We start from the raw sequence: 21945 nt of genomic DNA on the forward strand, positions 1-21945 counted from the left end.
GGAAAATCGACAGCTTCACTTTCACGTTCAGTTCCCTCTTCACCACAGCAGACCAGTACAGCATCTGCATCACTGCCAATGCTGCACCAATCCTTCTGTCAGTCTCCACTCTCCCCTCACTTATTAAAAAAGACCTTGAGATACTTGAACTCTTCCCTGAGCCAGAGTGAGAACTCCGCCCTTTTTTCCAATGAGATAAACGGCTTCAGACTGAAAGCATTTATTCTCAACCCAGCCTCTTCATAATCAGATGCAAACCACCTCAGTGTGATCTGGAGGTCACCAACTGATGAAGCTACAACAACTGGATGGTCTGTAAACAGCAGAGAGGTTATCCTGAGGTCACCAAACCGGAAACGCTGCCGTTTGCCTGCACGAAGAAATCCCGTCCAAAACAAATGATGAACAGAATCTTGTAGATGCATGAAAGAAAAAGAAAAAATTAGCAAGATCACATACAGAAAAATATTAACATGCTTATTTCCCAACATTTGGTGAATGTTAAAACATCATTATTGTAAAAAAATATTTTAACACAAATGAATTGAAGCTAGAAAATATCAAAATGTAGTGAAAAAGGGAGAACTTTCAGATGATATACATATATAAATTGTTTTGACCGGTCAAATACACTATGAGTTTTCTCCGGTGAATTATCAGATACCAGATACTGATAGCAGTGCTTTTGTCATTATTCTGTCTCTCTGCAATTTTGTGTTTCTTCAATCAGATCCCCTAAAACTGTTTAAAACGTAGGTTTAAAGCTTTCTTTTTCTTTTTCCCCTTCAGGTAAAAAAAGAAATGTAGAAATAATTCAGAAATATCAGCTAAGTTGAGGATGTGTGGGTGTTTGGTCACATTTGATTAGCACTAGCCTGGCAAAAACAAGACTCTCCCACAGCTGTCATCAGACCAGCATGCAGACGTGAAGCCAAAATATCGTTTAGTGACTGAAATGGCAAAGTGAGGTCATTTATGAACCCATTCGATTTTATACTTTTTTAATACTTACATTTTTGAGTTGTATCTGTTTCTTTGCCACGTGCCCAGGAATCAAATGAAACAAAAGTAGACTCTAAAATCCAAAATTTCAAAATAGTTCATTCCTCAAATTTATGTTAAACATTTAAGAAAAAACATAGTTAATTTAAAAATTATTGTTATTATATTTTTTTTATTACTTTTAATTTAAAAAAAAAAGTCTTCTTCTGCCTTCTTTCAACCGTGAGATTATTGTGCAGTCAACTTTCCTGTTTGTCCGTGACTGTGGAGATACTATGTGTGTATTATCACACTGCCCGAGCAACACTGCAGCAGTTAATCTCCTGTATCAAAGTGCACTACACTTTATCATTGACACATTTTATATTCATCATTTTCACTGTATTTGAAGGTTTATAGAGATTTTAAAGTCATTCCACCTTTTCACTCAAAGAACACTGCTATTGAAGCGTTATCATTCATTTCTCCTCTCATTTAAATCATGTAACAGCAATTCGTGATCCAGGAAATACTTAGAAATCTTACAGATGCGCCTTGGGTACATGTTGTTTCATTCGTTGTTCAAATAAACTCAGGAGTGTCCTACACTCCCCTTGGAGATCTTAGATATTCACTATGTTTTATAGGATTCTTTCAAGTGTTTTAATGTCTTTGTTTATTGTGTCATTGTCCTCATTTAATGAGACACAACAGTAAGAGAGTTTAGTTGCAATTAGACTGCTTGATTAAATAAAAATTTCGTAATCTTTTCTTACAGTAGAAGTGGTAAAGTGACATTTGTGTAACTTTCGTTAGTGAATGAGAGCACAGTTATAAAGAGAGCTGTCCGTTTCAAGTCAAAGTGCAGTGAGTTCACCTTTACAACCTGCAGGTGTGCTAAGTTGAGTTCACTGGAGCACTGCACAGGGCCTCATTCACAAACAGTGCATGTGCTTAAATCATGTTTATGAAAGCACAAATCTGAGGATCATTTGTTTGTACTGTGCATACAGATTTAGAACTGCCTCAGACCGGATGCATGCACAAATCATGGCGGCCAGACTGTCAGTTGAAAATATAAACATCTTCTCAGTAAAGAGCAGCAGGACTGCAAACACCACCATAAAATTTGTTAATGTCAGCTAAAAATAGAAATTGATAAAAAGGAAAGACTTATTGATAATTTATGGAAGTGTCACACATTCGCTTGATGAATCAAATTTGTCCTTTTTTTTTTCATTTATAGAGACGATCTCAGAAATTCAGAGTAAACTATTCATGGAAAAAATAAAAATCTGCAAACACAGTGCTCTCAAAAGCCCAAAAGAGACTTCACGAGCAAATAAAAGCATAGCACATGCATATAAAAACCATTTATCTAACAAAGGCTTACATCATTGCTGTACTCATCATTTGAACTATTTTATGGATGATTTTCAGTCTCTGCTTTTTTTAATCTGACTTTACCCAGATGGATGCTAAAGCTGACAATATTTAGCCACGATGGTTGCCCTCTGTGGCTGCTGTGGGCCAAAGGTGCCTTGTCAGGTCACAGTGGAAAAGTAGGACCTTGGATAGTTCAAGCGGCAGACTCCTCTGGGCCTCAGATGACTTTCCAGGCTTTAGGAAATGAAGAAGGCAATCAAAATGGAAATGTTACTGCTTTGAAACTACATTTGAATCTCAAAAGAGTCCTTCTTGGCCTCATCTTTCACTTTGATAATGAATCATAGCTGCCCTCTTTCCAGTTGAGCTTTTATCCAACACTGTCACTGCACTGCCATACACACCCTATCTCCCTCACACACACACACACACACACACACACACAAACAAACCAAGCTTCGTCACCATCCACCTGAGTCACAGAAGATAATCTCTCTGGTTGATGAAGTCACAGGCAGCCCCGTCGCTGTACTGCATGTTTACATGACTGCATGTACACAATCCACTGTAAATATGTCATACAGTGGGTTCCATTGCTCAGAGGGTTTGTGTTAGGCAGCATGTCTCCGTGATGACTCCAGTATGTGTGGGTAGTGTTGAGAGTGGAGTCACCAGCGAAGACAGAAGCGGGGACTCTTCAGGGTGCCACTTGGAAAGTAAAACACCATTATGTCTCGATTCTGAGCCCACCCACAGCATGCTCATGTTAAAGCACTTTAAAGCTGGAAGCCTGATAGCACAGACATGTTATTAAAGTGACAGAACCGTATCGGGAACATTTTTCTAACCTATTTTTTACTCGAGATGAGACCCAGATTGAAAAAGTTTCATATCATATCACTTTGGTCAGTGTTTTCTCACCCCACCAGGGGATCTCCGCTGACATAACACATAAAGGTCAGCCCACTAATCAGGGGGAGTTCTCAGCCTGTGAACACTTTATTTCACATGAGGCTTGTCTGTGAAAATGATCCATAAAGGTTATTACAGAGTTTTTAACAGGAAGTTTTTGGTATAAACTAAGGCAGCTCAAAGGTTCCCAGGTGGGAAAAGTCAAAATAAAAGTTGCTATTATAGTCTAGATATGCTCTAGATACTTGATGCAGGTAAATGTAAAGCCCTGCGACCAGAATTGGCAGAGGAAAGACTTGATGGCTTTGGAATATATGAAGGAGGGTGTAGCTTTTAAACTTGTGACTGTATTTCCAATTACCACTTATAACACTTTTACAATTTTTCCTACTGGTGAAGACCGCTTTCATTCATATTAGACCAAAGTAATAAAGAAATAGATAAACAATTAAATGACAGAGAAGTTCCTGTTTGTTTGTTTTACAATGGGGCCACAATAAAAATAAATAAATAAATGCAAATTTTCTGTGAATTAATAAAAACTTTTATAATCGCAGGATCATCTAGGCATTGAGAGAAATTAATCCTTTCTGTAATTTTGCACATTTATTTATTTGGTGGTAGATTTCTTTCATTTACTACAGCAGTATTTCATATAGAATAGAATTTAGGATAATAATATAGAAGAACTGTGACATATTGTTAAAATTGCATTGCTTTTTCTTATATTAATTGGGTTTAAATGTGTATTTAAACATCTTTACACTGACAGAAAGGAGAGTTTTGATGGTTTAGCCCACTTAAGATGAAAGTGGGCTGTATGTGGCCCACAATGTAAAATGAGTTACATATTGATTTCTGGAAGTTCTGGGCAAATTTTCTAGATTTTTAATTTTGTGCATGTGTGTTCTTGATTTGTCAGGTGATTTAGCTTTTTAGCTTTTGTTTAATGGTACCTTGGTGAGCTATTTTGATTTGTGATATTCTATTTTAGGCCCCAGTTACTCAAGACAAACCTTGTGATTGGTTGGCTATCCCCTGGTAAACACGTGCTGCTAGGCAGAAATGTGTATTTCCCCAAGTGGTTGGCAAATGGTTGATGGAGGCTGACGTTAGGTGAAGTCGGCCACAAAGAGGCTTATGGCACTGCACTAAAAACCTCCTTCCTTTTGCTTTTGTTGCTAGCTGATAGCAAACTACACAAGCTAGAAACAGGGACCCTTGCCTTCAAAGTAAAAGTTGCAACTTTTGACAAACATCAGTTGTTGCAACTTTTACAGTCTCTGTTTCTGATTTTCATCACACTTTTTGCACTTTTCACTACTGCTCTTGAGCAGTTGTTACTGTTTACAGACAAGACATTTTCTATGCAAGCTAGGGGAAGTTACATCAGTGACCAAAGTGATTGCAAGAATGTCTTTTTATGTGGCACCTTCTTTGCGATGGGGTTCACCTTGTGACAGCCAGAAACCACTCCCCACGCAGTCGAAGAGACAGCCAGGGAGTTGCCAAATAGTTTCTAGGCCCACGTGACTGAGGCAACACTGAGCAACACCACTTTATGTGTTGCTATTTAGGTTTTCAGTTTATATTGCTTTGGTTGGTTTAACGCAGGAAGTTATCTACTTTTAGGATAAATAAAGTAAACCTGATCTTATATAAGCAGGGTTTTTTGATCTTGTGAGCACTAAAATTAAATTTGTGGCTCTACCTATTCATGTAGATAAGAGCTTTAAGGTGACCGTACAAATAACTGTGCATATGCATTGCAAAATAGCTGATAAGTGGCGAGATTTGCTTCTAAGAGGACTTCTGAGCCACTGCCTTTCAGCATTTTTCTTTAATCTCTCTTTTGTCCACTAAATGTCTCACTGTGTATATTTTAAGTTTTAAGCTACTGAATGAAAGGAAATTTCCAGAGTCTAAATTATATTTTGAAAGTTCTTACTCCATTTCAGAGTGACTAGTGGTTTTAGTATGGCAATCCAGTTTAACTTTGACTAGCTGGGCAGACATTGAAATTTCAGTTTCTTCTCTGTCGATAGCCCTATTAACACAGGGCCAACATTGTCTGGGGACCACTAATCGTTTGTAGTAATTGTGGAGGTTAATTCTGTAAAAATCTGACATGTCCATAATTTGTAAATCTCGTTCCTCGAGCTTCTCATGTATACTGAAGTTTTGCATATTGGAAGACCTTGTTGTTAATGTTAATGGAAGAACCAACCTCTAATCAGCTTCCATTCAAATGATTGTTCCCGGGGTAAAACCGCTGAAATCCAAAATGCATCTCATTTGTTCCGATGAATGACGAACACACCACCATCTATTTTGTGCCTCTGTCCGCATTTCCATCTGAATGATATGGAGCTATTCTTAGATCTGTGGGAGGATAGATGGGCACCATTTAGGTTTTCACTTTCAAAGCCTTCTTCTCTCCTCGTTGCTGTAAGCCATTTTCAGTCGACCATTTGTTGGTGCACTGCGAAACGCACAGGCTAATGCTAATTATGTGCACAAAGCCTACTGTAAATGGTGGCTTTGGAGTTCTTGAGAAAAGGATTTTGACAATGAAAATGGCTTCATGACATGCATTGCTTCTCAGTGAATAAGACCTCATTAATATTCAGCCGAGCATCTGTTTCATAAAGCAGATTTGAATCTTTCTGGCTGGGTGTGATTCTTATCTTTAGCCACTTTTGGAAACTTGTAACTCCTGTATGTGATATGATGAGCTGTCATGAGAATGTGTTTATCTAAATGCATCTCTAACACTGTACGGAGTCAGGAGGTGCAGTCATTTTTAGCCTTTTCCTAACCTCTGTTAAGACCATTTTTCTCGTAAAAATTTATAGGTCTTGGTCATGACATTGAGGTTAGCTGCATCATGAGGTGCTCCACCTTTCCTCCTTACTACTCCCACAGCCTTTCGTTGTATCTGGAAATTCTACAGTTTTGCAATTCTTGTGTATTTGTCGCTGCTTTTCAGCTTGTAACAATGAGAGAATGTGGAAAATATTTCTCATCTGGGAAGATGTGAATGATGTAACGGAATTGGTGCGGTCATCATTTTTGACTATGTGAGCATATGTGACTGACATTTACCATAGGCTACATTCACACTGCAGAACATCAGGTTGTTTTTTTTTTTCTTTTGGCATTACAATCTTATTTTTAACATGAGGTATAGCAAATGCCGTATAATTTGTGAGCAGATGACAGTAATGTCAGTAAGAAAGGAAAGCTACTTCTTAGTTATCCCCGCTTTCTTGTCTATCCCCAACTGACTGTCCAGTAAAGGATGAAAATGCCCAAAAAATGTCCCTTAACACCAGCTACACTTTAAATTTGAGCTGGCTAGCTCTGAGTAGCAACCCTGTCTCATCAGTGCTGTAAACCAAAGGACACCTTGTGTACAACCGAGACAAAGTGGCATTATGTTACGCCCTGGAAATAACAGCTTGTTGGTGTCTGCATCAGTCACACTTAACCTGATAAACTACCACTTCTGCATCACTTTTAAAAGGACATAACGACCTTTCTAAATGTCCTGTGACTGCTCTGCTATAATGAGGGATGAACTAAAAATAGACAACAAATCCCCCCTCTATGTATCTTTAAAAAAGCATTAAAAGTCAATAAGCAGATTCTTAAGACCTTTAACCCATCCTCAGGGTATTCCCTCTGTTTTCCCCTCAGATCAGGAAAAAAAAACTGAGGGAGTGACTACTCCAGTTGGTTAGTCACTGGAGAGCTGCAGCAGCAGATTTCCTGATTAAGCAAGCATGAGCTAATCACTAATGGAGCTGTGGTGGAGGATTAAATCAGGAGGACGTCAAAAATAATGATTGAACAAGTGAAGGAGAATGAAGAGGATGCCACAGGCTCGATTTGCTCTTTTTTGTGTGTGTGAGACAATTTCAGGTGCACAGGAGCAAATAATTTTGTGCTTCATACTGGTTAACCTTCTGTAACGTGAAGTGGTCACATGTAGATTGTTTCAAAGTCTTCACTTTATTTGAACTTCAATTGAAATGTGTTTTGGGGTTTAAAATAATAAGAAAAATATGTAACACGATAAATAATGTGCAGCTTTAATGTGAATTTCCAGACTGACTGTTATTTTTTTCTTTTCCCATCAGTGCTCTGGGAGGCTCCTCAGCATTACATATACCAGCATTTCCCAGTGGAGGATGCTTAATTGATTACGTCCCTCAAGTGTGTCAGTTACTCACCAACAAGGTAAAAGTGTTCACCACACACCCCATTAGTGCTGCTAGATGTTCTTTGTGCTTATGTATTGTTTTACATTATTTGTAACCCTTAATGTCTTTGTATTTTAAGATCAAAATTCTATACTCTGTGCGTAGGTGTGTGACAGGTATATGACTCATTTATTGCATATTTGTAAGGCTTAGTGCAGCAAAGCATTCATCCACTGATGTCAAGCTGTGTGTACATGCGTGTGCATGTGTGTGTGTTCATGCACGTGTGTCTGGCATCTGCCAGCGTGGGCGTACTGGCCAACCTCCATAGGCTGTCTGAGGGCTCCTTGGCCTCCGCAGGTTGACAAGTAGATATGCAGCGTGGACGCGATGTAATGCCACTTCCCTCAAGGCAAATGCCCATCCCCCCACAGCCTCTCAGACAAGCGCACAAATAATGCACACAGGCATACCCTCTATCTCTTCCTGTTCACCTGGAATCTCACCAGCATACTATCTGGAACGTTTACATCCTTTGATGACCCCCATGTCTTCAGTTGTTTAAGTCACAGCCGCCCACCCCACTTCCCTGAAAGAGGTCACAGCCTTTGCTTGGAAATGGAGTCTTATTCATAATGTAATTATCCCTTTTTTAGAAAGCAAGTTTAAAAGGACTTAGGGCAAGACATTTGCTGCTTTACTTTACCCAAGCAGCGACCTTCTGAAGCCAAAAAATAAAGCCAGTGTGAAACTGCAATTCCTCTAAAATACACTAAAGAACAACAGTAAACATGTTTATAGCCTGGTACTAAAGCGCTTTTAGTATAGTGTATCGTTAATTTTCCCATCATAACAACTGAATATTTAAATTTATCACATGTTAAAATCCTATAATTATACAACATATAGGCTGCAGACACAGGTAGCTGTAGATGGAAGCTCTGCTTCAGTTAATTGGAGTAACTGAACTGACACCTTGACCCTGTTCATTCTAGCACCGCATTTTGGAACATTTTAATGGAATAATCTGACATATAATATGGCTTTCCATGCAGCTAACTGTACAGACTGTCCAAGAAGGCTGTGTTCTAATTTTAATAAGTTCACGTCTAATATTTTATTATTAGTTTGTTATTTTACGGCAAAGAAGAATCTTGTTAGCTCTTCCACAGATATCACTTTTTATTCATTAATTGAACACATTTAAATCTGTTCAGTGTGCACACAGCAAAATCTCCAGTGTTAAATTAACACTGGAGAGTGTCTATATGGGTCCACACCTCTGAGTGTTAAATACAACACTGTTGAGTGTTAAATTAACACTTTTGACAGTGTTATATGTTTAAAAGTAACCTAGTCAGTTTTGAAGATTAACAATGGCTAACACTGAGCAGTGCTGATTTTCTAACACTGGAAAATAACTCAAAATGTTAGAAATATTCCAGTGTTAGAAAATCAGCACTGCTCAGTGTTAGCCATTGTTAATCTTCAAAACTGACTAGGTTACTTTTAAACATATAACACTGTCAAAAGTGTTAATTTAACACTCAACAGTGTTGTATTTAACACAGAGGTGTGGACCCATATAGACACTCTCCAGTGTTAATTTAACACTGGAGATTTTGCTGTGCAGTGTGTAAGTGTTATTTTCTTCAAACATCGAATAAAACTAACATAAAATGTTATATGGCTTCATTAAAAATCACTTGATTCTGAAGGGATCAGGTGAATAATTTTAGATAAATGAAATGATTAAAAATAAAGGGGGACCCAGAATAGATCCCTGGGGAATGCCATAAAACATGGGAGCAGTGGAGGAAAGAGGCATGAGAGATAAGAAAATGTTATAGGTGAAAAAAGAACCCAATTCCAAAACACATGAGTCAATACGAGCATTGTTTTTCCAACAACCACTTTGTGACTAGAAAACAGAGCTGTGTCTTATTCAAAATGGGCTGAAGTTGATAGCAGAGACACAAAGCACAATTTATATATATTGTCTGTAAATGTTTTTCACTTTTTTTAACTGAAGCCAACAATCATGGTAAAGGGAAAAAAATACATTGTTCTAACATCTCAGCTTCTCACAGTCTTTTCAAGGGCAAGCTGTGCAGTCATTTTATGTTTTTAACACATCACTTATTTACTCCCACTTATTCCAGATGTGAGGATTGTATTGACAGAGCTATACTGTCACATACCTCAGCTGTGAGTGTGACAGCTGATTCCGCTGGTTGATGCCAGCACCTGGTGTCTGCACCGCTCAAAATATTGCTCATGAAAATCCACTTCTGAGCCTAATAGGCTCTGTGAAATGTATACATGTGATTAACTCAATCAATTTCAATAAGATAATCTTTAGTTGCTGTTCGTATTTTTTGACACGATGGTGATAATTAGATTGAGAGAATGACACAGAGTATCTAATTATGGAAAGAGTGTAATAAAATGTTTTGAGTGTCTGCTTCAGCTCCACTCCCCATTTTTCAGGTGTCTCTTTACGTGTTAAAGATCATTGTTCGTCTCTTGTGAGAGCACTTGTGTTTCTTCAAAAGGGCCTGTTCACATCTATTGCATTCTGTTTCAACATATATGTTAACAGGGTCATGATTACAACACACATTAATGGCTGCTATATACTGTCAGCCTCCACACCATACTACACCCTGTGCTTCGTCATCTTCAATGTTCTTGAATTAAAAATGAAAGAAAAATACACCTTCTGTCATTTCTAAGGTTTTACATATCAGGACATAATAGAAAGAATCTCGAGTCTTAAAATAATTTAAATACAACCTCAGATGAACAGCAGCATATTGATATTTTACACTATATCATTGTTTATGTAACATAAGCTAAAGAAGCATTGCGTGGGAAAACTAAGTACACCCCATGGTTCAGTAGGTTGTATGACTAACTTTAGAAGTAAAAACTTGAGGTAACGGTTTCCTTAATGACTTTATCAGTTTCTCATAGTGTTGAGGTTCAATTTTGGTGTTCTTTACAATTTCACTTTAGTTGGTTTAGGTTTGTGGACATTTGCTTATGTATTCTATGAGTAATATATGTAGCTCTTGGGGTTTTTTACTGATTCCTGAGCATTCCACAATGAAACGGGTGAATTGTCTAGAATGTCCCCCTCTGGAAATATTGGCAACTGTCAATATTTCTTTCAGTCAACTATGACTGTATCAAAAAAAAAAGTAACAAAAAAATAAATAAATAAATTCCATTTTTTTTATCACATTTATTGATTGATAGTCCTAAAACGTGTAAGTGATACTTGAAAAGGTTTCATATACAAACTTTTACATTTTAGACATTGGCGAAGCGTAACTTTCAGGCACAGGATGAATGTGAACGTAAACATCAGTGCTTCAGTCCCAATAAAACTGTATTAACACTGAAACAGTGGCGGTAGCACTAGCCCAGAGAGTGCCCATCGCATGAATCATCAGGCTGATTAATCTACACAGTGACTTCTTCACTTTATACGAAGAAGAAAGAAATGAGCTGTGCGAGTACATTTCCCAGCAGCTTGAGTAGACGGCAAATTCAAGAGTGAGTCACGATATTTCTAATATGTGGACACGTTTTTATAAACTGTGCACACTTATTTCTGTCACTGACACATAATAATCAGATCTTAATTATTCCTAAGTGGAAATTAATGTATATGAGTGTATTGGCTTCAAGTGATCATTTTTTATGTGAACCTTTTATTGTTGTAGTTGGCCTGCGGGGTTATGCGGTAGGCCGCCATGGTTTGGGAGTGGTAATTGTGGATGCTCAGTGGATAGTTTAAGGCTGGTTGAACACTTGTCATGTTTCTCATGGACTTCTCTAGCAGTTTTTACAATGAGGAGAGTCTTGCTGAGAGAGACCACTGCCGTGGGGGGTAGCACTACAGCAATATGTAGGAGGGTAATCTAGTCAAAGTAACATCCATGTGAATCCCAGGACAAAAGGTTTCCCAATTTCCAGTTTGCCAAACCTGTTTTGGATACTTTGTTTCATTTTTGCGCTCATTAAATTTTTGTTAGATTTTTATATATTGTTTTATCAAACTGTGTATTTATTCATCTTTAAGCTATTTTGCTGTAGGTTGGTTGGTAGTGGGTTTTTCTCCTGTTTCATGTAGTTTCCTATTGTGGTTTAGCCCATTTTAATTTGTATAAAAATATTACATTTAGTCTAGTTTTAACTGTTTCAGTTTTCATTTCTATTATTGGGCCATGGGTGATATTTGTCAGATGGTAAGACCTAAGAAGTTCAGAACAGTAGCCTAATGTAATGCAATACAACCACAAAAACCCGAATCACAGTGTAAAAACAAAGATTAAAAATGAGCCTTATCAGGCTGGCTATGTTGGAAAATTTGACCCACCCAATTGGCATTTCTTTTGTAGTTTACAGGCTTTCACATCTAGTTTTATGTTAGCTGTAATAACAGCGGTTTGTAAATAAGTATTTGTGTGTGTATATTTAGATCTACTTGTGGAACTTGGGGAATCAAAAGCCATTGATGTTCAAAATCAATTTGCAGTCAAATATCAGATCAGTCACACTTTAAGAAAGCTGGGGGTGGTGTGAATGTGTGACAGGCAGAGAAGTGATTTCTTAATAACGCTGCAATAAGCACTTCCGGCGTTATTGCATCACTCTCCCCACAGACACATGCACAAACACAATAAATGGATGTGCGGGTGTCATGGGTGCGGGCAGGTTTGAATACCTGCAAAACAAGATCACCTTTCTTGCATCACTCAAACCTCCAGGCAGCCAATGGAACGACTTGGCTGCGAGTCATACATTGAGTGGGGGCAGGAAATCCTTTCTCAGTATGGGTGTGAAAGTGCAGTGATCCACACTTCCCTTAAAACACACACACACACACACACACACACAGTGTAACTACATAAACAGCTTATTGAGTATGTGGCCTTGCAGCTTTTGAGAAAGCTAAATTGCCGCCTCCACCGTTTCATGTAAACATAATCGAACAGGAGGCTGAGTCACAATGTGTGCCTGTCTTTATGAGTTCTTGCAGAGATCACACACATACCACTGTGTGTTTGAAAGATTACTACTTTCACAAAACGTTGTCATTCATACAACGTTGATGAGTAATCACAAATATTCAGTAGCAGTAGATAACACCATCTCCAGCTTAATCATGATACATCCTGTCCTCAAAGGAACCATGCACTTTTACTACAGGCTTTTGACTGCTTAGGGTTGAGACGAGTAATTGGTTGACTTTTTTTAATCGTCAGATTTTACTGACACCGATACAACCTCGCGTAATAATAATTGTTTTGGTTCACCCTTCAAAAATATACTAGCTAAAAAAAACAGAAACTTAAGTTTAAACAAAATTTATCGACCTACACTACAATAAATGTGCAGACAAGATGTTTAATATGAGGTATGACCTCCTCTGGCCATGTTGGAAGCACCTGTCACCTGTTTAGGCATGAACTCCACAGTAATTGCTCTCCATTCCTGGATGAGTGCAGCCTGCAGCTGTGCCACGGTCATTAATTGTGGCTGCCTCTGATGAATACATCGACCTAACATGTCCCAGGCATGTTCAGTAGAAGACATTTTGAGACTAAATGCTAGCCAAGGAAGTGTCTGGATTTGGTCCTGATTCCAGAAAGGCCAGCACTACTTTGGCAGTGCGGGGGTGGGCATTGTCAAGCTGAAACAGCTGCTAGGCGGAGTGATGCCGCAAGTACAGTTGGAGCATCTCGTCTCAGTACCTCTGTGCAATCAGGTTTCCACCAAGTGGAAGCAGATAAGAGATGGTGCTGTCGTGGGCAAGGCTGCAGCAACAGCTCGGGCACACATGCCAGAATCCAGCATGCCAGTACCACTCCCTCAGTGAACGTCAGTCAGTTGCAGCATTTTGTGCATACAATGTTTGTGTGTTCTGAGATCACTGGCTTGAGAATGTGGTAAACTAAAACACTCCTGTGGTGTACAAGTGAGTCCATTTATGTTCAGTAAACAAATTGCCAATCCCTCTATTGACTAAAAGCAGTCAACCAAAACTGAAAACGATTCACAGAATATGTTTGGGCTTTTCTGAGAGATTAAGGTGACGTTCTAAGAAATGGATTTAAAACAAATATTGAAAGCGTTTTTTCAGCAATGCAGTATTAACACAGAAGAAATAACAGCATTCACTATCTAGAAGCACTGTTTCACAGCACAGAGTCTGAAATATGTCACACAATTAGCCTTAAAGTGAACACTGCAGTATTTTATATGAAAAACAGAAAAGGCTGTTTAGTCAGGAAAAGAACGTCACTTAGAGGCATTATATAAAAATGGAGACTAGAATGAGGAAATTGTTGAGGGTTTTTTCTTGTTACGTTTGACAGACTATGTCAAACTCTCTATGGCAGAGAGCTGTTAACAACGGCTTATTTAGTTCTCAAGTGGTAAGCTGAAGACTTCTGTGACATTTCAATACTCTTGTACAAAGACTGCGTGAATATTACTTTTTTGCTCAGAGCAAATAACACGTTCGCTTTTCTTAATGTTGGTCTCTCTCTGCCACGGCATTGTTTATGTTCTGGCTGCTCTGAAAAGTCCAATGCCAAATGCAGTTAATGCAAGTGATAAGACTGGGAGCAATAAAAACAATGTTGCTAATAAGTGTTGAAAACAGGTTATGGCTGAGGTTGAATGTTTATCTACCAGTCAAGTGATGATGAAACAGCCTTATGTTGGTTTCTGTGCATCTTAATAAACATGAGCCCCAAAATCTATTGGTCATTCTATGCATCTCCAGCTATAGACTCAACAAATAATGCTTCACAAAACACTATTAGGCCAACTAAGATATCAGTGAGGTCATCAAGCTCAAGATCAGGACTTTTTTTGAAGCAGGGAATCCAAACCATATACCCAAATGTTAATGGCTATCCTCTTATTTCTTTATTAGGAACATTTGTTTTTATATTGGCCTGACCATAGGCCTTAGGTCATAGTTGTTGAAGTCCAGCTTCACCAACCCTCCAGACATCGCTGACAGTAGTTTTTTGTATTTGTTTAGATCCAGACTTGAAGCATTACTGTACCTTTTTTGGTTTATTTTTTAAGAAAAACTCCAGTTAGAGGGTGGTGTAGCTTATTTTTTGTTGGTGTATCTTATTTTATTTTTTGTCAAGCACCTTGGTATACCCTTGGTTTTTTAGTGGGCTTTATAAATAAAGTTTATTATTATTATTATTATTATTATTATTATTATTATTATTATTATTATATCCCATGTTTTGACCTACCTGACTTCTAATAACACCTGGCAGAGCAGCCACATAGAGATCAAAGAATCTGGATGATTTTTGCTTTTGGGATCCCAAAGAGCACCTAAAATGCATTTTTGCATCATCTCAAAACAGTAGTCACACACCCATGATCCCTTTAATCATTATTCCTGTCCATACTGAACAGAAAGCAAACTGAGCAGATTAGGAGATTGATTTAAAAGTTATTTTATAGTTGTCTAAACTGCCTTAAGCAGTTGCATTTTTAACAGATTGAGGTCTGTAGATTTTGTCCCACTTTGGGAAGGGATTTCTTCACACCCAGTATGGAAAGGATGAGTGATTACTACAACAAAATCTCTTACAGTGTAAATATGGGCATGTGAGAATTTTTTGAGCCATTTCCACACCGCAGTTTTGGTGCCAGGACCAGACTGTATCTGTTAATAAAACTCGACCTGCCGCTGCTATTTTGAGAAGGTCACCCATCATGGCACACTAAGCTCTCCAGAGCTACCCAGATGGCTAAAATTGAGAGGCCATCTAGTGCTACTGTGACTAAAACGGATGTAGATTTGTGGGGCTTCATTTTCTAGTCTGCTGACTGGTTGTTTAGGCTGTTATTCACTCTGATTAAGAACTCTGATTAGAAGGAAGTAAAGAAATCTCACTTTGATCTTCTACTGATGGCAGCAACTTTCTCTTTCTCTTTCCCAACCTTTAACGCTTACTGCTCTGAAGCTTTTTCAGGCTTCGGCCTGAAAGGTTTGAACATCCTGCTACGGCTGGGCGTAGCGATTAGAGCTTCAAATTACAATACGAGTGTTTCCGGAGCAGAATTTATCCTGAACAGGATCTTTTATTTCAAAAAAGGACCAGATTCTGGTCATGCTGCTCAAATGTCTGGCTTCCTGTTGTCTTCACTTGCCTTGTGCAACTTCAGCCCCTATCAAAAATAAACCAGATGCCATGTCAAGTGACACCAAGCACAAAGATGCTTCTGGGATACTTCTGAAATGTGGAACGGCACGTTTGGTTAATTGTACTCATTGTCTTGAGTGGGCCCACTGCAGACAGGATGTGGCGCAGTCATGCCTGGTGCATTCCCAGAGGTCATTCAGGCAGACCATGAAGTCGAGCTCAACAACACTCCCGATAGATCGGCTGATCTCAATGACAGCCCATATCAACACAGGCCTTGATTATATTTTCCATTGTCAGTGGGTCAGCTTGGGTCCGAGTGATCTAAATTCCCTAGATTTCAGCCTGCGAACACAAGCAGTCTGTGCAGACGTCCGTGTGCCTGACAATTTTTTGTGAATTTGCAGATCCATCCGCCAACACTTTACATAACAATGCACTAGCTGTGTAACTACCTGCTGCAGAATTCAAGTAGACTTTAAAGAGTATAACTGGAATGACTACTTGGCCATTGTGTCTCCAACTGTCTGTGTAACAGAGTTAACAGAGAATTATCAGGGTTTCATTTTTAAGACAGTACCATTCTACTACGCTATTGAGAAATATCACAAAGGACACACAATTTAAGTTCCTTCTTAGACATCTTACAAGTGCTGAGTACTACAAACCGCTTTGTAGCCCACATCCACCCCAGCTCCTCCTTTTCACTTAATTAGCGTCACATCTTTTTTTCCTCTTGACTATTTTGTTCTATACTGGGGTCTTGTTCCTCTCTCCACCTCCAGCTTTCCACGTATACGTGTAAAAAGGTGGGGAGGTCCCAGATCGGAGTTTTGCAACCTAATTTAAATGATTACAGATTTTGATTGATGTCGTCATGAACTGCTGTTAACTAAGGAAGAATGACCCCAAAACTGCCTAAAGAAAACCTATAATGTAAAATCATTTGGTAAATTGACAGTTCATTAAACTTAAATAATAATTTTCCTGCTTGTAAGCACACAGGCCCAAAATACATAAAGGCGTCTGGAATTCTGCACTTTTTGGGTCACCTTATTTTTTCCAGGGCCCTCTAACAGCTTAAGTAGAGGAAATAGCTGCACAAATTTTTCAGAGTGGAAAAGCACATTTAATCTCTGCTAAAAAACATCATTGAGATGGAGTCTAAAGTGAAAATGCATCATTTTTTTTGCCCCAATGATGCTGGCGTAGAAGGTTTTTTTGACTTGTTGACTGGTTGAAGCCTTATATGGACGCAATTGTGTGATTATGCATCTTTAATTAAATTAAAGCATGTCAGTAACGTATATATGACTTTCCCTTTATGTGATTGTCTTTCCCAGCCATCCCTGGTCATAAGTGAAGCTGGAAAAAAATATCTTGAAAAGGCTCTTTTTCTTTCTTTGTGCAGAGGATGAGTCAGATAAGGGTTATCTGCTTTGATTGAGCCCACTGAATCCCTTCTGAACATTTCTCTTCATAAGTTGCTGCTCATGTTCAAACACGGTTTGCTGTTTCTGTATTTCCCTGTACTAAAACCTTCACTTTGGCCTGTCTAGGTGCAGTATGTCATCCAAGGCTATCACAAGAGGCGAGAGTACATCGCTGCTTTTCTCAGCCACTTTGGAACGTGAGTCATGAAGCGATCACAGCACGTGTCTGGCGCTCATCAATTTGTTACTGGAGACATGAATGTAATCGGTGTGTATGTGTTACAGGGGGGTGGTGGAGTATGATGCTGAGGGATTCACAAAACTCACCCTTCTACTCATGTGGAAAGATTTCTGCTTCTTAGTGCACGGTAATTAAATTTTTTTTATATATAGCACCAGTTCACAATAACAGCTGTCTCGGGGCGATGTATACTGCAAGGTAAAGGCATCATAATAATAAAGAGAGAAGAGGAGCGTCAGGTATTCATTCTTTTCTGTGTCTGCACTTTGTAGTGGACCTCCCGCTGTACTTCCCCAGAGACCAGCCCACCCTCACCTTCCAGTCTGTGTACCACTTCACTAACAGCGGTCAGCTCTACTCTCAGGTGCAGAAGTCATATCCTTACAGCCCACGCTGGGATGGCAACGAGATGGCAAAGAGGGCAAAGTATGTAGCACCTGCCTCGTAAAAATGCACATTATTGTAATTATATGTTATGCGAATATGTTGAACATTTCATACACTGTTGGGGTGAAACTCAGTGGACGTACAATAATATATTAGACCCTTTACAGACAGAAAAAGTTATATAAAAATTACTTTTGGAAGGGAGTGTAATACTCTTAAAAAGAAAAAAAAAACACACAATTTCTCAGATATTCTCAGATATCAAATAGCTAAAAAATGCAATATTCTGGGAAATTAAGTCAGTTCATTTAAAAGGAAGAAAAGACACAATTGGATATTCTGACACTGTGAAGTTAAACATGGTACATTGCCCCCTGACTTGAAAATTAATTATTAATTTATGTATTAAGTAAGTAAATAAAGTATTTCTTTTCTCATTTCAAAGTGTTTCAAAATGTTCCCAGAAATGTATGACTTATCATGTCATATAAACTAATCTCAGAGAATATCTGAACCTGAATCTGGATTTTAAACCCTTCCAAGATGTTTTTTTTTCTTACTGTGACCCTTTAATCCTATTATTCTACCTTGTAATGAAATCCAGCCTTTTTCATTCCTGTCATTATCTACATTTCATTATCTTCAAAGTCCCTGTAAGCTTGTTTCATTCATTTATCAAAAGTGTTGTTAAAGCTTTAACTATGGTACTATGACGCATTGTCATATGGACTGTGCAGCATATAGACCATCTATTGATATACAGATTTGACCCAACCCTCAGTACACATAAACTAGCCTGACCTTGTTTGAGTAAATGCAGTGTTTGCTCTTTGTATGGTAAAGGTTAATAACTACTGTAAATATTGAAAACAGAAGGCAACGCATAATCTCTTGGCTGAGCAAAGGTTCTTTAAAGGAAAACTACTCGACGTGACACTGAGTCTCATATTTGTGGGCTTTTTGTCTTTGGATACTCGGTTGAATGATGGTGTCATTGTGACAGACTGCTTGACCTTCCTCAAGAGTCACCGACAGAGTTAAGTAAACATTCCAGACACACATCTTCAGGTATATCGAAAATGCAGGTGTTTGTTTTGATTTAGGAAGCTAAACTATTGATTTAGTCTTAGTGTAGTTTTTTGTTGGTGACATTACAGTTGCAGTTCATCCTCTAAGCAGTTTTAAATGCCACTTTGTGCATAGTTTCAGTGGTTATGGGTGTTATTCAGATCCATGTTAATGGAAAGGCCTCTGTGTACTCCTCCTCTGCAGTGATACAGCAGACAGACTCTCCTGCGTAAACCCAGTTATCATTTTCAAACAGAAATTGTTTGAACAGCTGAACTGTTACATCTCCTTTTAGCAATACTGCTGCATGGAGAGACGTGGCATTCAAAGAATCCTGAATAAAAATCTGTGTGAGACTTGACTGTTGTCCCGCCCCCATCGACAAAAAGCTATTCGGCGGGTTAACTGGCAAACGTACAAAAAAAGTTTCCTGGAATAGGCACATGGGAATCAAAAACCTTGACTGATTTAAGTTAGGCCGATCTCCTGTTCAAGATTATCTTCTTGGGCATGTCCAGACAGCTTCTGATGTGGCTGCTATTTTTACACTGCTCTCTGAAAGTGCCCCTCAGAGATGCGATTTCACCACAGACGTTAAACTGGTGCAGACAACAACCATCAGCTTCAGTTTCAAATTAATGTGAAGTTCTTTCGAAAGCTCCATCTCAAGGCTACAACTGAGCAGTTTTCAGTTGAAGAGTTCACAGTTTTTAAGCCTGAAGGCAGCTAGTTGGATCAGGAGCAGGAGCACGCTCGCTGTTGTTTCAACAGGTTGTGCACCATGATTGCATCTGCTAGGATGTGACATTCAGATGACGCGATCTCAACTGTGCTGCACAGCGGTGTGCTATGAAATCGCAGAACACTGTCTTTACTCACCACGTACTTACATTTAACCAGTTTGCCGCCTCAAGACTTTGCCCACTTTCTGAAATCAATAATCAAGGTGAGTGATAATAATTGTGTTGCAGCAGAGGAGGTCAGAGGATGGTGTGCAAACATGTGAAGCGATTTTAATCAGATTTGACTGCTGATTCCACAATTTTTATGCCCCTGTAAACTGATCTCTGCATATGAATATGTGGAATCTGTTGGCAAGGAACAATATTTTTGGCAATAGAAGCCTTCTGGTCATGTTTGGGCAGGATATGGTTGTGTGCAGGTACAATTCCTCCTGTAAAATAAACTGTAAAAGAAATATTAATGGAAACAGATAAGGCTGTAGTTCAACGAGAGGCTTACATATCCACTGGCTACTATGGAAGCTCTGAAAAATTGACCTTTGTCGTCAGAGTCAGGTTGACGATGGGTTTCCAAATTGATTGGCCAGTGACCAATGAAATAAAAGTTATGTCTCTGTGCCCTTTACGTTAAATAAGGAATTGGTCTTATTAAGCTAAAACTTAAATCCACAGTGACATGAACAAGCTGATAGTCGAGAGACTTCCTTTTAGAAAGTCATTCAGGAGAAGATCTGTTCCTTAAACTGCTCCTGTGTTTCCCTTTAGAGTTTGAGGTGCACAGTGTCGTTTCTCATGTTGAATTGTGTTTGCAGGCAATAAAAACATTCTCCTTTTTATGTGCACTTTGCTGCACGCTGGGACTGACCCAGTGAATTTGTCAGATGCTTTGAAGCAGTTGAAACATAATTATTGTCACAATTTCTTATGTCTCTGTCTCCCAGGGCGTACTTCAAGAGCTTCATCCCTCAGTTCCAGGAGGGAGCCTTTGCCAATGGGAAGCTCTAGCACTGACTGGCTTGATGACATGCCTGGAGAGTCGCCTGTGGGAGTGTGTGTGCGCGTGCGTGTGTGACTGTGTACCTGTAGTATGCACAGACTTGCTGCAGCAGCAGAGTGATAATGACAATATTCTTCTCAGTCAGTACCTTCGCTTTTTATTGTAGCCGATCTCCTGTTTAGTTGGCCAAAAACTGGCTGTGCTGATGATTCAATCCAATTAAAGGCCTTTATTTTGAAAGCAAATGCCAAACTGACTGGAAATAATCTGACAAGCTGTACCGTACTTGTACAAACCTGTTCCACCCATTTAAATAAACATTATTTGTTGCATTGTGCCACTGACACCAGATGTGAACATGTGTATACACGAGTATCTTTGTCTTCTGATCGTTTGCCACGTGTTTGTCTAATTTGGCCCCAATATTGATGTTTAAATGATCTGTGACTTGCCTTTTAACTGTTTAAATGCTTTTTGATTTCTGTGACAAAGTCTTTGTCTGACATGTTGGCAGTATAAAACAAGTTCCTCCTGACAGTGTGTAATTGCTTTATCATTTGAAAAGTATTAGCACCCGTCTTTGAAATTGTCCTTTTACTTTATTTATTCAAAAGCGTAAGAACTGAAAAATAGACTTTAAGAGCACTGTAGACATTAAGACGGCGTGATTACAGCAGTATTGTGTGTCAGGGTCATTCCATGTTCATCTCATCTGACCCCAGCTCCTTTTTATGCAGTAACTTTTGTCTGTTTCATATTTTTTACCTTCATACTATGAATACTATTATAGAAGACTATACTATTGTTATGAGCTAAAGACCCTCAGTGTACAAAAGCATGGGGTAAAGCATATATAAATATATATATATATATATATATATATATATATATATATACATAGATACTGTATGATTATGTCTTAAGTGGAAGAGATGTTCACATGAGCTGTAAAACACACAAAAACTGCAACCATATCCATTTTACAGCAGCTCAACGTCTAAAGCAAAATCTGATTTTTGTTTGGTTTGATTTTTTTTTCTATAACCAACTTTTGGCATTGTTAACATGGGATAGATAGTTTTAACACTAAAACTGCTCCAGTTTATTATCTGTGACACACAGTAACAGAAACCGGTAGCCTGCATGTTCTGATTTCTGATGATCCACCTGACTAAAGTGCATTTCGAGTGAACTTTCAGAGGTTAACTGACATTTGTTTCTATTACTCTATATCACAGACATTAAATGTGTCTTTTGTCAGTGGGTCTAAAATGGATTTGTGCGTTTTCATATCGATTTAAGAAGTTATGTGGGCTCAAAAATGCTCGAATAAAAGGTGTGTATTAAAAAGTGACAGAATTTCAACCCACCCTTTGAGGGTCACTAGATTTTCC

At 38.6% G+C, this 21945-nt stretch overlaps 1 protein-coding gene and 1 long non-coding RNA gene across 2 annotated transcripts in view; both read left to right on the plus strand.

The window, feature by feature from the left end:
* Positions 1–21086, plus strand: part of babam2 (BRISC and BRCA1 A complex member 2) — a 111195-nt gene extending 90109 nt beyond the window's left edge. The window contains exons 8-12 of the mRNA XM_040042274.1: positions 7422–7521; positions 17242–17312; positions 17401–17483; positions 17629–17782; positions 20496–21086. Of these exons, the coding sequence (XP_039898208.1) occupies positions 7422–7521; positions 17242–17312; positions 17401–17483; positions 17629–17782; positions 20496–20559 (472 nt within the window). The 3' untranslated portion in view covers positions 20560–21086. The remainder of the gene's footprint in view (positions 1–7421; positions 7522–17241; positions 17313–17400; positions 17484–17628; positions 17783–20495) is intronic.
* Positions 7528–10125, plus strand: LOC120740140. The gene is made up of 2 exons (XR_005697323.1): positions 7528–8744; positions 9249–10125. It is a non-coding gene; the product is annotated as an uncharacterized LOC120740140 (long non-coding RNA).
* Positions 21087–21945: the final 859 nt, after the last annotated feature.

The sequence above is a fragment of the Simochromis diagramma genome, unplaced genomic scaffold, assembly GCF_900408965.1.
Source record: "Simochromis diagramma unplaced genomic scaffold, fSimDia1.1 OVJJ01000304.1, whole genome shotgun sequence".
Taxonomy (NCBI): domain Eukaryota; kingdom Metazoa; phylum Chordata; class Actinopteri; order Cichliformes; family Cichlidae; genus Simochromis; species Simochromis diagramma.